Source organism: Phodopus roborovskii, unplaced genomic scaffold, assembly GCF_943737965.1.
Source record: "Phodopus roborovskii unplaced genomic scaffold, PHOROB, whole genome shotgun sequence".
Lineage (NCBI taxonomy): Eukaryota > Metazoa > Chordata > Mammalia > Rodentia > Cricetidae > Phodopus > Phodopus roborovskii.
In genome coordinates, this window is record NW_026125397.1 from 24,505,989 (window position 1) to 24,520,123 (window position 14,135).

At 48.7% G+C, this 14,135-nt stretch overlaps 1 protein-coding gene across 1 annotated transcript in view; it reads right to left on the reverse strand.

Moving 5' to 3' along the window:
• The window catches only part of Armc2 (armadillo repeat containing 2), a 92,164-nt gene that overhangs the window by 58,749 nt on the left and 19,280 nt on the right, over window positions 1-14,135 (reverse strand). The window contains 3 exon segments of the mRNA XM_051175575.1: window positions 641-717; window positions 2,000-2,071; window positions 10,358-10,565. Of these exon segments, the coding sequence (XP_051031532.1) occupies window positions 641-717; window positions 2,000-2,071; window positions 10,358-10,565 (357 nt within the window).

Genomic DNA, 14,135 nt, shown 5'->3' on the forward strand with positions numbered 1-14,135 from the left:
TTGTGCCACATCTCTATCTTTCTTTTTATTTTAAAGATTTAAAACCCTGTCCACACCCTTCCCCCCTTGAGGGGTCACCAACCTTCAAATCGGGTGGGGAGGGGGTGACCAAGCTTGGTCTTCCCAGAAGACCAAGGCACAGGGATACCTAACCTAACACTTCCTTTGCTGGTTGTGCTCACTCCAGTCAATGTTACAAATGCCCACTGGTTCAGTTTTCCCAGAGCCACATTTTGTGCCCTTGGGCTATATTGTTCTATATTTTCTCAGGCACAATAGAGCTCCCACAGGGCTTTCATAATAACATTTCATAGCTTCATTTAAACGGGCAATGCTTTTGAACTTGAGCTTAGAATTACACCGGTGTCATGTTTGGCCAGCCTCCAGATATTTTTACTCTACAATTTCTGTGAGCATCTGTCCACAGTGCAGTCATCAGATTTGGGTACTCGTAAGACTGAAGTGAATAATGAAAACTTAGGAAATAAATGTTGGTTTCTGAGCAAGTTGCTTATAGCTCCTGAAGTTGATGAACACAGAATTGTTCATCAGGATGCAGTGTGTGTGTGTGTGTGTGTGTGGGGGGGGTGATGCTGAGGGTGAACCATGTTGTTGAGGGCCAAGAACACAAGTCTCTCACCTGCTCTGGTTTCCAGTCTGCTCAGCTCTGAGCTGCTAGGACTCGAGGAGACCCTGGCACGCCCCTTCCCCTGGCCCCTAGGAGGAAGTAGAATGAACGAAACAGAAAGACATTTTTCATTTATATAAACAGCAACTTGTTCATGTAGGCTTCTGAGGAAACCGCAGAGAATAGTTTAAGAGATGGTGTTCAACTGTCTGCTTTAACACACTTTTGCTGTCTAAGATTTATCTGCAGGAACACAAGTCTACTTGCTTAACAGTATGAAATATAACACTAGAAAGAACCAAAAATATAAATCCAAAGTTGACTGGGGGTGGGTGGGGGGGTGGGTGAGGGGTGGGGAAGGGGAGGAATGGTTATGGGCCACAAGAGGTCGCTGTTACAACAAGAAACAGTTGGAAAACCGCGAAGCGGCCTGATGCGTCCAAGGTCACTCAGCAGCGGGGTCAGCTCTGGGAGGCTGAGCTCCTAATTTTCAACCCAGTGTTCTTCCCGCCACACCATGCTTCATCCATTTAAAACTCAATTCAATTAATGCTCTCTAAAAATATTCACAGAAATATTTTAAATGAGAGAGAGAGAGAGAGGTGCACTTAGGCAACCCCCAGACTGAGATGCATTTTGTGTTCCGAGTAAGCGTGGCCATGGCTGGTCACGGATGGGGGTGTTGACTGGCTGTTGCTGTTGCCTGGCTGCAACCTAACTACAGTTGGCTTGAGGGTGCTGCCTTTTCGATATCTGTACAAGGTGTGGGAAGGGGACGAGAGAGGGTCATGGAGGTGAAGGGACCACAGGCAAATGCCGGGAAACCCATTATTCTCTATAATTGGAATATGCAAATAACAACAGGGCTGGTGAGATGGCCCGGGGGAAAGGGTGCTCGCCGCCCCACAAGCAGGGCCACCTCGGTTTGGTTTCCAGAGCCCACACGTGTGCTGTGACACTAGCTCATACGCGCCATAATACATAAGCATGTAAATTAAAAATATCCCCAATGGAATGGGAAGCCAAGGAATTTACTCTAACCTGAAAGTTTGTTTTTTTTTTAATATTTATTTATTTATGGCTAGCATTCTGCCTGCATGTATCGCTGTGGGCCAGAAGAGGGCATCAGATCTCATTACAGGTGGTTGTGAGCCACCATGTGGTTGCTGGGAATTGAACTCAGGACCTCTGGAAGAACAGCCATCTCTCCGGCTCCTGTATAACCTGAAAATTTTAAGATTAAGAATTTCACAGATATGGTGTCTCTGTGTGTGTGTGTGTGTGTGTGTGTGTGTGTGTGTGTGTGTGTGTGTTGAGTAAACACAGAGATTATCAAGACAGTTTTCAGCTTACAGCCCTGGCCCCAAATACCTGTCCAGTCTCTCTGTGTCATGGCCAGGGGTGAGGTTGGTTCCAGGATGACTCCTTTGTGCAGCCTCATTTCTAGAAAAGAAAAGAACACGAAGGATGTACACAGGCTTGTCAGCATTGCCCCCTCCTTGGTCCCCGAAAGGGGCAGGCATGGGACTCATTGCCACTATACATGGCCATCACAGTAGAGGTGGACACTGAGCGCAGGGACGCCTACCCAGCCTGAGTTCACATCCTGGGTCAGCATTCACAGCCTTGTGACCTTGGAAACCTACATGGCTCTGGGCTCTCCATCCTAAAAGAACAGCAATGCCTCTGTTTAAGAGGTGGGCGGGCACACCGAGGGCTCTCAGCAAGGTGTCAGGACTATTTGCGTGGTCCTGTGGGTACTGGTACAGGAGATACTTTCTCTGAAGAAGGTAAAACCCTACCTTAGTGGGTAGTCCGAAAGGACTGGAGAGACGCGGAGGAGGAAAGATGACTGTGTGTGTGTGTGGGGGGGGGGGGGACACAGTGCCCCTTAAAGGACTAGAAACTGAAGTAGCAGCTGACAACTCCAGCCACTCTGTAAGTAGCCGGAGTGAAGAACAGAGGGTCCCAGGAGCCTGATACTCTTGGGCAGGCACAGAGTTTCTGCTGGGAAGAGGGACCAGCTCTGGGATCTGGGGCAGACACTAAGCCAATAGCCAATTAAGGGAGGGCATGAGATTGTGATGGGGGGATGGGGCAACACCAAGACAGAGCCCTGAGGGGAAGGATGAGGGGGAGGTAGGGTTTCCAGGATCACAGGGGGGCTAGAAAAGAGATGTGGGACTCTGTAAATGAAAAGGTGACAGGACCCGGGCCGATTTTAGGCATCTGAAGAACAGAATTACAGATCTGGGGGACCTGGATGGCAGGGCCCTACCAAAGTGGCCGTGAGGGCCAGGAGGGCAGTTTGTGGGACCAGAGTCACGGAAGAGTAGCCCCAAGCCCGAGACCCCGGGCCCCTGGGACCCCAGCGCGTTTGTGTGCAAGGACAGAGGCGTCGGAAAGGAGGGGAGAAATGGACCTTTGTGCAGTTGGCGCATGCCTGGAATGAGGACCCAAGGGGGGATGGGGTCACAGCAGCTGGGGACGGAGGAAGGATGTACTGACTGGCCGAGGCAGGCCAGCTGGGTGTCCGTGGAGCGTTGCTGCTAAAGACCTGCACAGACGTGAGCAAGAAAGATGGGCACCAAGAGGAAGTCGGAGTTGTATGGGCTCAGGAGAGGCAGGGACCTTTGTGAGTGCAAGGTGAGCTGTGTTCACTCTCTGAGGGTGGGAAGAAAACCCCCTCCTTCCCTGAAGAGGAGGAGCAGCAGACAGGTGGCCCGCGTGCTCCAAAGAGCTTGCACGGCCGACCGAAACCACACGAAACAAACTTGTATCTCCCCCCTGCCCCCCCCAGAAATCCTTTAAATAGTTTTAATGCTCCTGTCTCTTCACACGGTCTCCAGTGGCTTTCGCCCCTTTGACAGCTTTGCCATTGAAGGTAAGTTTTTTACTGCGAATAGGTTTCCTCGTCAGTACACAAGGGTGGCCAGTCATGGTGCTCCCCAGTCATGGTGCTCCCTTGATGCGGCTGCAGGAAGGACAGAACGCTTTGGAACACGGAGCTCATGCCTGTGCTCACTATTCAGTCCTGAGCCCTGCAAATGCTTGCTGCCCACAGGGTATATCTTCATGCCTTTGCTGGCTGGACCCTCTGTTCACAGTCTGTCTGCTTCTGCCCCTTGAAAAGGAACCCTAGGTCTGAGCTCACACTATGGCCAGAGAAGGAGCAGGTACTTAGATGACGTAGCCCGACCCCACAATAGCATTTTCAACAGTCATATCCCACGGTTAGATTAGTCAACGCCTTTTCCTACATGTGAGGCTAAGGCAGATGTCCCTGTGCTTTGAGACCTCTGCACGGCGTTAGATTCCAGCACCGGGTAGGCAGCGATGTCCTGCCCATCAGATGCATTCAGGTCCCGATTCAATCATCCAGGGTCACTGATCTTGCCAGCTTCCTGCTCCATGGCATCAAACAACATTATTAAATTTTCCACAATGATTTCTTTTTGATGTGCCCAAATAAAACAATTCTGGAAATTGGCCATTGGGCTCTTCTGTGACATTCTTTTCAGAGGAAGAAAACTGCCTCCATTTCATTAGTTAGGACGTCAGTGTACAAATGGAAACCTAATTTCAAGGACTCGGACATTTGCTGGCATTTGCTGGCTCACACAGCCAGGAAGTGACTTGGTGGCACGGGGCTTTGAGGAAGGCGTGGCCAGGGCTGGGCTCTACATCTTTGCAATTATCTAAGCTCTGCCCTGGCTACAGGTTGAAGGCCTAGTGAAAACACAATTTTGGTGTGGTTTTCCCGGGTCCTCTCCTCTTCAGCCCTCAGGGTTCAGGAGGCAAAGTCTTCTGCCCCGTCCCCGACAAGGGTCTTACCTTTTGCTTGACTGTAGACCCAACCATAGCAGGCAGCCAGCCCATCCATCCGTGGACGGCACAATCAATCATCCCAACCACTACTGCCGGACCAGAAATACCCCGAGGAAATAAAATAATAGCTCTTTAAAATATTTCAAAACTATAGATTTTGCTATAATTCAAGACAGTTCTTCTAGTTATTATAATGACAGTTCTTCAATTAAGGATCAGCAAATGTTTTCTTAAAGGGTCAGCTAGTATTTTATGTATTTTACAATTTGGGGGCCAAGGGGCAAAGTCAAGGATTTTATATATGAATGTATGTATGTATATATCTATGTAACTATTTAAAATATAATGTTTTAAAAAATATTGAAACCATTTTTAGCTTAAGGGTTGTAAAAAGTAAAGCACATAGACAAACAGATTTGGCTCCTTGGCTGTAAAAAAAAGTAATATGGGTAATAATAACTAGTTAGAGTTGGCTGCTATTTTTTGTTTTGTTTTGAGACAGGGCTTCTCTGTGTGGCCGTGGCTGCCCTGGAACTCACTCTGTAGACCAGGCTGGCCTCGAACTCAGAGATCTGCCTGCCTCTGCCTCCCAAGTGCTGGGATTAAAGGCTTGTGCTGCTACCACCAGGCTACTAATTAGATTTGGAATTAAGAAAAAAAAAATCCATTTTAAGAAAAGTTACGTTATAGGAAGTGAAAAAGAAAATTTAAGAACGGTTACAACAGAAGGCAAATGTGTAAAGTTTGAGTGGAAGTTTTCTTTGTCTTAAGTAAAAGACGCTTCATTTTTAATACTGGCTTCAAGTTGAGACTGAAATCAGGTGGCAAATGTCTAGACATTGTCACTACATACTCTCAGTCTCAGATGGTCAGCTCACTTCTGTCCAGTGACCCCAGCTGCTGACAGAATGTAAATACAAGCATCCAGCTGGGTTCAAACAATCCTCACCTCAGAAGCAAGCCTTGGACGTTGGTTAGCTACTCCACCACAGAACCTTGCAGTCTTGACACTTTGACTGCAATTTTGGAATGCCACCATCAGGGGGTGCTAGCCCTATCCTCTTCTGACTCAAGCTTGGGGGTGGATGGGTGGGGCCTGTGTGCACCCAGGGCCACAGGGAAACAGCAAGTGTGGAAACACAGTGGGAGGCCAGGCGTGCCACACCAGGACCACTCCCTTAGCTAGCGGGAAGTGGCAGAGCGCTGTGCTGCAGAACCATTCTGCCTGTCTTCCCTACACGGAAATAATTTCAGCTACATTACCCTTCTTTCCTAAAAGAATAATGGCTTCCTGTGGTGTGTGTGTGTGTGTGTGTGTGTGTGTGTGTGTGTGTGTGTGTGTGAAAGAGAGAGAGAGAGAGACATTCATATTTCGAAAAGGTCAGGTAATAATCAAAGGTACGATGAAATTTTTTAAAACAACCAGATTCCACTAGCCAGAAATAAACATCATTATTGTGTGGTAAATGTTGTTCCGGTATACTTTGCACACACACACACACACACACACACACACACACGAAGGGAAGAACAGAAGGGAGGGTAGGAGGGTAGGTGGGGAGACACAATTATACCATGTACATTATTGTAATGAAAAAGTGCCAAGTTTGCTCAAATTAAAGAAAGAAAACAGAAACAGAGTCGGTGAAACCATAGGAACCGCAGAACTTCAGACGAACGGAGTCTTCCCAAGAGATATTAGTTTCTGAAGGATCTCTCTAAAGTTAAGGGAAGAAAGAATAGTGAGCGACATTAGGGTGCTGGAACGGTCTCAGCCTCAACGGCAGCCTAGGAGGCGGGCTTACAGAAGCCGAGAGGTTCAAAGTCACACTTCCTCCCACACTCCGGCGTGGTTACTTATATTTGACCACACTGCCTGCCCAGGCTTCTGCTCTGTAACCATCGAGGTTTGTTCAGTTTTCATAATGGGAAAATAAAGTCAATACTCAACGTGGAGGCTTTACCATAGCCTTTCGAATTAACGTTTTCAATTCTGACTCATCATTCCGTTGTCTAAGAATTTTCTAGAAAGCGCATGAACAATACTGCCTAGGTTCATTAATATTTGGGAGTGCCTGCCTGCTGCCCTTTCAGTGAAGGACAAACGGCTGCCCGTACAATTCTTGTTCTCTCCCTTTATACTCCTCTCTCTTCTGGCATCGGGAGATGCTCAGCTGAAGCAGGAGAAACATTTTGCCTTTCTCTCCTTTCCTGTGGCGTTGCTGGTTGGGCCTGAATGGTCACAGGATGCTTTACCCAACCAAGTGTACCCTAGTGTGAGCACCTGCTGGGAATGTCACATTGTGAATTTTTCCGTGCTGGATTTTGTTGGGCCACCAGTGTCCATTTGAGATTTAAGTCTTTACTGACTACAGAAGGCTGTCTTTTGGTACATCTTAATTTTTCTTTTCTTCTGTTTATTGGCTCTGACTTTCAGTGGGTTGTTGCAAACTTTGAGAAAATACATAGATAACTTGGTCCTCAGTTCCAAGTGAGCCCGTGCTAGGACAGCACCTACAGGAGCCCGGGGTTCTCTTCAAACATACAAGTTTCCTCCTTCTCCCCATCTCATTCCCCACTCAACCTCTTTGCTGTATTCTATTCTTTCCCTTTTCTCTGTGTGTGGTTTCTTCTGGCTTGGTTACCATATCTCATATTCCCAGCTTCTTTTATTCTAATTTTTAAGTCTCTACCATGGCTTTCGTCTCCCTGTTAATATATTTATCCTTCATTTCTTTCTTTCTTTTTTCTTTTTCTTTTCTTTCTTTCTTTCTTTTTTTTTTTTTTTTTGAGTACTACAGTTTATTTGATCTTGAGGGCCTGTAATCTCCACAGAGCTCTATTCCCACTTCCTAAAGGGGGAAGGATCAAGCCATCCACACTTCCTGTGAGACAAAGAGGAGCATTTTCTTCCTCTATCTTTGTTATGTTCTCTAGGAGACTTTTCATCCTGATATTGTCTGTCTTTCCTTGCCAACGGTGAATATGATCCAGAGAGGGCGAGAACTGAAGGACTGGACAGCTGATTCATTACTCTGTAGACTTAGGAAGCTGTGTTCCCCTGGTGTGTGGAGACAAACCGCTGACACACACACAAGCCCTCTTACACAATAGACAAAAATCTTTACATTCTAATTTGTTGAACCTCTTTCTCAGAACCCCATACTTCTCATTCTATCCCCCCCCCACTGCTCACAGGCAATGAAGAGTCACCCCAAGACCCATCCTGCCCTCCAGTCAGTCCATGATCTGCACCTTTAATGGAGCCTCCCATGGGGATGCCTGCCCACATCCTCAGATCTAGTCTCTCCCATCAGTGAATAGACACACACTCCTAATGAAACTTTCTCAAAGTCTGAGGAAGTGTGCAGCAACCCTCAGCATTGAGTTGTGTGCCTTTAATTTAAAATATGGATAGTTCAGACCTTCAGGATGCCCTAGAGTTTAACTTTATACTTAAAGTGGAAAATTTGCTAAGCAAGGTAGCAAATGTTGGAACTCTGAAAGAGAGGCCTCTCCCGAGCACTGGGGAAGCTGTGGTTATCATCTGTGTGCCTCTTACTACAATCTCCACGTGTCCATTGGAAAGTCACTGGAGGGTTAGAGGCCACAGGCCATTAGCTCTTACTCTGGCACCACAGGGATTGAACGCAGGAGAGCTGGCACTTTGTAAAAGTATGTGTCTCTACCCTTCCTCCTGCCCATCTGCCCTCCCTCCCGCCCACCTACCCACCCATCCACCCACCCATCCACCCACCCACCCATCCACCACCCACCCACCCATCCACCACCCACCCACCCACCCATCCACCCACCCACCCACCCACCCACTCACCCATCCACCCACCCACCTACCTGTGAGTTCTGTGTTGAACCCCTTTATGTAAATGCATAAGTGCTTCTTAAAACTCTGCCCCCTCTTACCCCCACCCCAGCCCCCTCTTACCCCCACCCCCCAGCCCACTCCCCCCTACCCCAGCCCCCTCCCCCCACCCCTGCTGGATCATCTCCCTTCACAGTCTCAGGGTTAGAATAAAAACAAAACAAGGCCTTGCTGATTGAGGGGAGGGTATATCTAGCAAACACAGGACGCTCCCCTGCTTGGTTCTTGGAATTATAGTCACTTAAATGTTTACAGGAAACAATTATTGAATGTCCCTGACTGATTCACAAACGTAATTAATGAGAATTGCTAAGAGTTTCCATTTTCTCGTTTGTTTTAACCCCTCCCCGCCCCCCATGTAAACTTTCCTGTTGGCCTTTCTTCAGAAAATTCCACCCAGTGCTGGAAGGAGGCAGAGGCTGATGGAGAATGCAGAGACAGGAGCACAAACTCCAAACTCCACCCGAGCATCCCACGAGGCAAAAGGAAAAACGGTTAGAGATGCTGCCGGAGCCGGGCGTTTTGTCCAGGCAGGAGGAAGCGCCTGTCCGGCCCCTAATGGGTTTGTCCTATGCTGGTTGTGGGATAAAGTATGTCACTAAAGAGTCCCTGCTGTCCCAGAGGCACAATGAACCCTGGTGTGTCCAATTGTTTCACAACATCCGACATTTCATGGAAATAAATAAACAAAGGACTTCGCTCTCTCTCCTCCTCCGCCAGCTCCCAGTCAGTCAGCATTACTGTGAGGATGGATGGATGGGGTGGGGGAATGCTCTCTTGGAGTGGGGCCCAGCCCGGCTGCCCGCCTTTTGCACTGGGCTGGGGGCTGGGGTGACGTGCGCTCCACAGCCTGCACACCACTCACCACCTGGGGAAGAGCTGCTGGCGCGGGCCTGCTTGATGCCCTGTGCTCCGCTCCCAGAGTCCTAATTTGAAGTTGTTCTCTCCCATTTGAGGAGATATGTTGTCTTCCCCTTAATTTGAAAAATGTCCTGAGTGCAAAGCAACATGGCAAGGACTTGTAGGTAGCCTAATATAAATTCTCAGTGTGACTCTCTTTAGGCTCTGCCAGCAGGACAAGGTCAGCTCAGCTAAACTAACAAGCTGCCAGCTGCCCCGGGGGTTGGGAGTGGGGGGAGGGGAGGGGGGTGAAGCGGCCTGTGTGGAAGAGCCAACTTCAGATCCAAAATCTACAATGAGAGCAACAAGGACTCTCGGGGCCTAAAATGGCCTGTGGAATTTAATCTTGTTAAACAAATTTGAACTGGGCATTTGTCCATGATGACCCAGTGGAAAGTTCTAGAGAAAAAAAAAGGATCTTTAACTGAGTGACCCTGCTGATCTTAGCATCAGGACCGGGGACATGGCCTGTCCTCTGTTCTATCTGCTGCTCTGCGACCTCTAGATGTAAGGTTCTAGCAAATCACCACGGTGGGGGTGAACATAACTCCCACGCAATGCTCCTTTCTGCACTAAACCCCGGTGTGGCAGGAAAGTGTTTTGGGGAAGCCCTAGATAAGAATGATACATAAAATAGACGAATTCCCCGCCATTCGGGTATGAGGGGCAAACCAATCCCACAGGGTGTTCCTGTGCTAGCAGAGTAAGTATTTAAACCAAGTTTCTACTGGAGAATAACACAAGTGTCCAGCCTTGGGGAGTTTACAACGATGGAGTAAAGCAAAAGGCAGCCAGTCGTCACAGGGGACCCCAGGCCCAGCAAGAGTCGCAAATACTACAGAAAAGGAAGGCTCATCTGCCCCGCAGGGCCAAGCTGAAACCATCCTGCTTCTGCTTTATCTGACAGGCCTGCGCTCATCATTTTGGCCATTATGCATAGCAGGGTTTCAAAGGATGAAGCAGGGAATAAGGGAGAGCCAACCCTACTCAACCAGGAGGAGAAAAAGACCTTTCCTATCATACACAAACCAAAAGCCTGGCTTATATAAGAGGCGGGAAAGAACTGGTGAGTGACTACAGTTACCCTCACCCAAAAATCCACAACAAAGAATACTGACCCTCCGCTGCTCTGGAGAGGAGCTGGTGGGGATGACTCCTTGAACACGTCTTGCTCTTCGGTTTCTCTGAAGCCTTGGTCATAACTAAGCCGGGGTGGGTGGCTCTTTAAGTGACCAATGGCATTTGAAGCTCTTAAATACGTCCCATTTATTTTCGCTGTAGAATTCCCCACGGTAACAGTCTCTTTGGATTCCTCCGTGGTCTTTGCTGAAAAAGCAAGGCAATGTTTTCTCAGTACATTTCTTACTTCAGGAATTCCTACCTTTCAGTGTTTGGTTTGCAGTCTATGGATTTATATAGAAGTTACCCATGGCTTGTAATCAAGTCTGGAGTTTTTATGGTTAAAACCTCTCTGAACATAAAACCCTACTGAAATTTCATGCTTGGCACCATCCTGTCTGTGGACAAAAAAAAAAAAAAAAAAAAAAAAAAACAAAACCCGAATAGGATATTAACTCTATTGGCTTGACATCTACCTGAAGGAAATCACAGGCACTTCAGTTTATGAACTACCCATCTCACTAAGTACGCCTAGGCCCCATAACAGTAATTCTTCCTAGACACTATGTTAGTATTTTTCCACTAAAAAAATAAAAGTTATGGCTGAATGTGAAGGCAGACACCTGTAATCCCAGCCGACTGGGAGGTAGAAGGAAGGAGTTACAAAGTCCAGAGTCAGCCTTTACCACATAACAAGTTCTAGGCCAGCCTGGGTTACAGGAGATTTGGTGTCAAAGAATCAAAACGCCGTCTGCTGTTACACAGGGAAACATAATAACAGAGGGTCAAATACAAGTGGCGCTTCAGTGACATGAGAGATTTCCTTAGTCCCGGGACTTACGCGGGTCTTTCTGTGAGTAGTATACCATAACCAACACAATACACATCGGGTTTTAATGAGGGCAAACAGAAAGGAGAAAACTGGAGGCGAGGGAAGGGGGCTGGGAGGGAGACAGACAGAAGTTTTAGCGGGAGGTGGAAGCTGTTAGGGCAGGGAAGGTGATGTGTTTGGAGTAGGGGCTCTGAGGCAGGAGTGTGCCCAGGTGCCCAGGGTGGTGGAGGCAGAGGGTTGGTCCCAGGGTCCCAGGGTCCCAGGGCGGTAACAGTGTGACCCACTGAGAGGCTTCCTGAAGAGGGGCCAGTAGGCTACAAGATCACAGCTCACCCTGCAAACAGAGCAGAGCAGAGCACACGCTGATACACAGATTAACTTTCCTATCAGCAAACAGACATCAGGAATAGCTCGGTCGGCATCCACCTGCCCTTAGCCTAGTCTAGTCTGTGTGAAAAGGGAGGAGAGGATAAACCTCCCTATCGTGGGTGAGGGTTGGGATGGAGTGAGCTTCGTGTAGGAAGATACTTTTGAGTTTTTCTGCACTTATTTAGAAACCAGCAAGCCAATGAAAGCTAACAACGGCAAAAGGCCCTCTCCACCTGGCCCTGCTTTCAAACGTCACATCTGGAAGCTGTAAGGAGCCTTAAGGGTTGGCTGGAATGAGAGGATCAAGACCTGAGAAGGGATGCTGAGGACCTCCAGGTCACCCCACAGCAGCCTGGCGGGGGGGGGGGGGGGCTCTTGTGTTTGGGGGTAAGGGTTTTGGCTTCAGTTCCTTCATGCTCGGTTCAAGGATAACCAGCCGAACGTCTGCTCTGAGATGTGTTCATACCTAATTTTCCCACCTTCTCCAGCCACCTCCATTTCGGGCACATGGCAAGAATTAATTGATGGGGCCTAGTACAGTGACTTGTACGGTGTCGTCTCACTCAGAACTTAAGTTTAGTGTTAGTACTTGTGGGACCCACGAGTCCTTGCTCTGGCCTGTGTCCATCTACCACACGGCCCTGAACAGCTGCCCCTCCCATGTAGAAAGCACAGGCTGCCTTAGGTTATAAACTTAGGTTATAAACCACTTCAGCCTCTCACTCTGCACTTAGCATTTTTTTTATTCACTCTCTCTGCACATACTTAGTAAAAAAACCAGGACCTGTCAGGTGCTGCACGTGTGAGCCTGTGGTGAAAAAGTCCCAGCCTTCACTGATCTTCCCCAGGGAACACAACAGGTCTGTAGACGGAGGAGCTGTAGCCCTCTGTCCTCACAATGATGCACAGAACATGTCACGATTCCCACAGAGGGCAGCTGGCCTGACACTCCCTCTGACTCCAGACGGAGAACCGGAAAGTGAGCACAGTCAGTCACAGTGGCGTACACATAATCGCAGCACCCAGGAGGCAGAGGCAGGAGGATTGCTGAAAGTTCAAGGCCAGCCTGGTCTATAATGCAGGACCCTATCTCAGAAAACAAGCAGGGCTGGAGAGATGGCTCGGTGGTTAAGAGCACTGACTGCTCTTCCAGAGGACCTGGGTTTCATTTCCAGCACCCACGTGGGGGCTCACAATTATCTGTAACTCCAGTTCCAGGGAGCTGGACACTGTTCTGGGCTCGGGTGACACTTGGGACATATGCAGGAAAAACATTCATAAAAGTAAAGTGATATGTATACTTAAAAAAAAAAAAAGCAAACAAAACCCAAATCAGGAAAGCAAACAAAACTCGGCACACAGCATGATTCTCAGTGCCTTCCCTCATACACATGGACACCTGTGGAATTCCACTGCAGTCCCTGGTTCTCCAGCTGGAGGTACGGTTTAGGGAGGCTGGGAAACTCGGGGTGGGCGTGGCCCAGCCCAGAGAAGTAGGCTGCTGGTGGACAGGTTTGGAGGTTCAGAGCTCCTAGGATGCAGGAGGACAGGCATTGGGACATTACAGGGCTGGAGCCAGGTCACGGAAGCTGTGCTTACAAAGGAATCAAAGGAATTAGGACTCCATCCCCTTGGTTTCTACCCCGTGTTTTAAAATAACTTGCAAAATAAAGATGCCCTTTTGTAATTTTGGGTGGGTGGGTGGGCTGGGTGTGGAGTGTGTGTGTGGGGGGGAATCAAGTGAACTTCGGCGTATTATGACCAATGAAAACCAGCAGCCACTAAGTCAGCGATGGCTAACCCCACGCTATAAGGGCAGAGTGAACTATTCAGAGTGGAGATGGACCACCAAGACCTAAAGTATTTATTGTCCAGACCTTTACAAAAAAGGTTTTCTGCCTTCTAGAACAGACTAGTACTTGCCCAACTGGGTTCCTGAGAGAGTCCACAGCCAGGTCGGGCTGGGGAATGTGGGCCGCATGAACACTCAGTGGCTTTCTATCTTGTCCGGAGTGCCTTTCTCGACCCTCTAGAAAGCACCACAGGGCCAGGAATGAGCACCCCCTCCCGGGATTGCCTGAACTCTGGGCCTATTCCCAAGGAGGGGCTATTAACACTTTGTCAGCAGCACCCTCTGGAATTTTCTGGAACTCAGTGCGGTCATATTGCTGGAGGCACAGAGGTCTTCTTTAGGACTTTGAACAAGCGGTGGTTTCCCTCCCTCCCGAGCCACTTGATGTTCTGCGGGGCACAGAATATATGAACATTCCCCATGGCCCTCGGGACTGAAGGGGTAGGGTGTCTGCTCCATGCACCAGTCACTAGGAACTTGGCTTCTCTGGGCTCTGCTGACACTTCCCAAGGTCCTGTGTTGAGACCCTGCAAGCCCCCGAGGGCTAGAACAAATCTAAAGGGAGCACAGCAGAGGTGGTGAAGGCTCTGGGAGCCGCAGGAAAGGAGGGCACAGACTCCGTCCGTCCGTCCTAGGAAGCTTCGGGGGGCTTGGTGATGGAAAATGTGACAGGGTCCAGGATACAGTGGTGTCTGTATCCCGGGGTTTGGATAACCACAGGGGT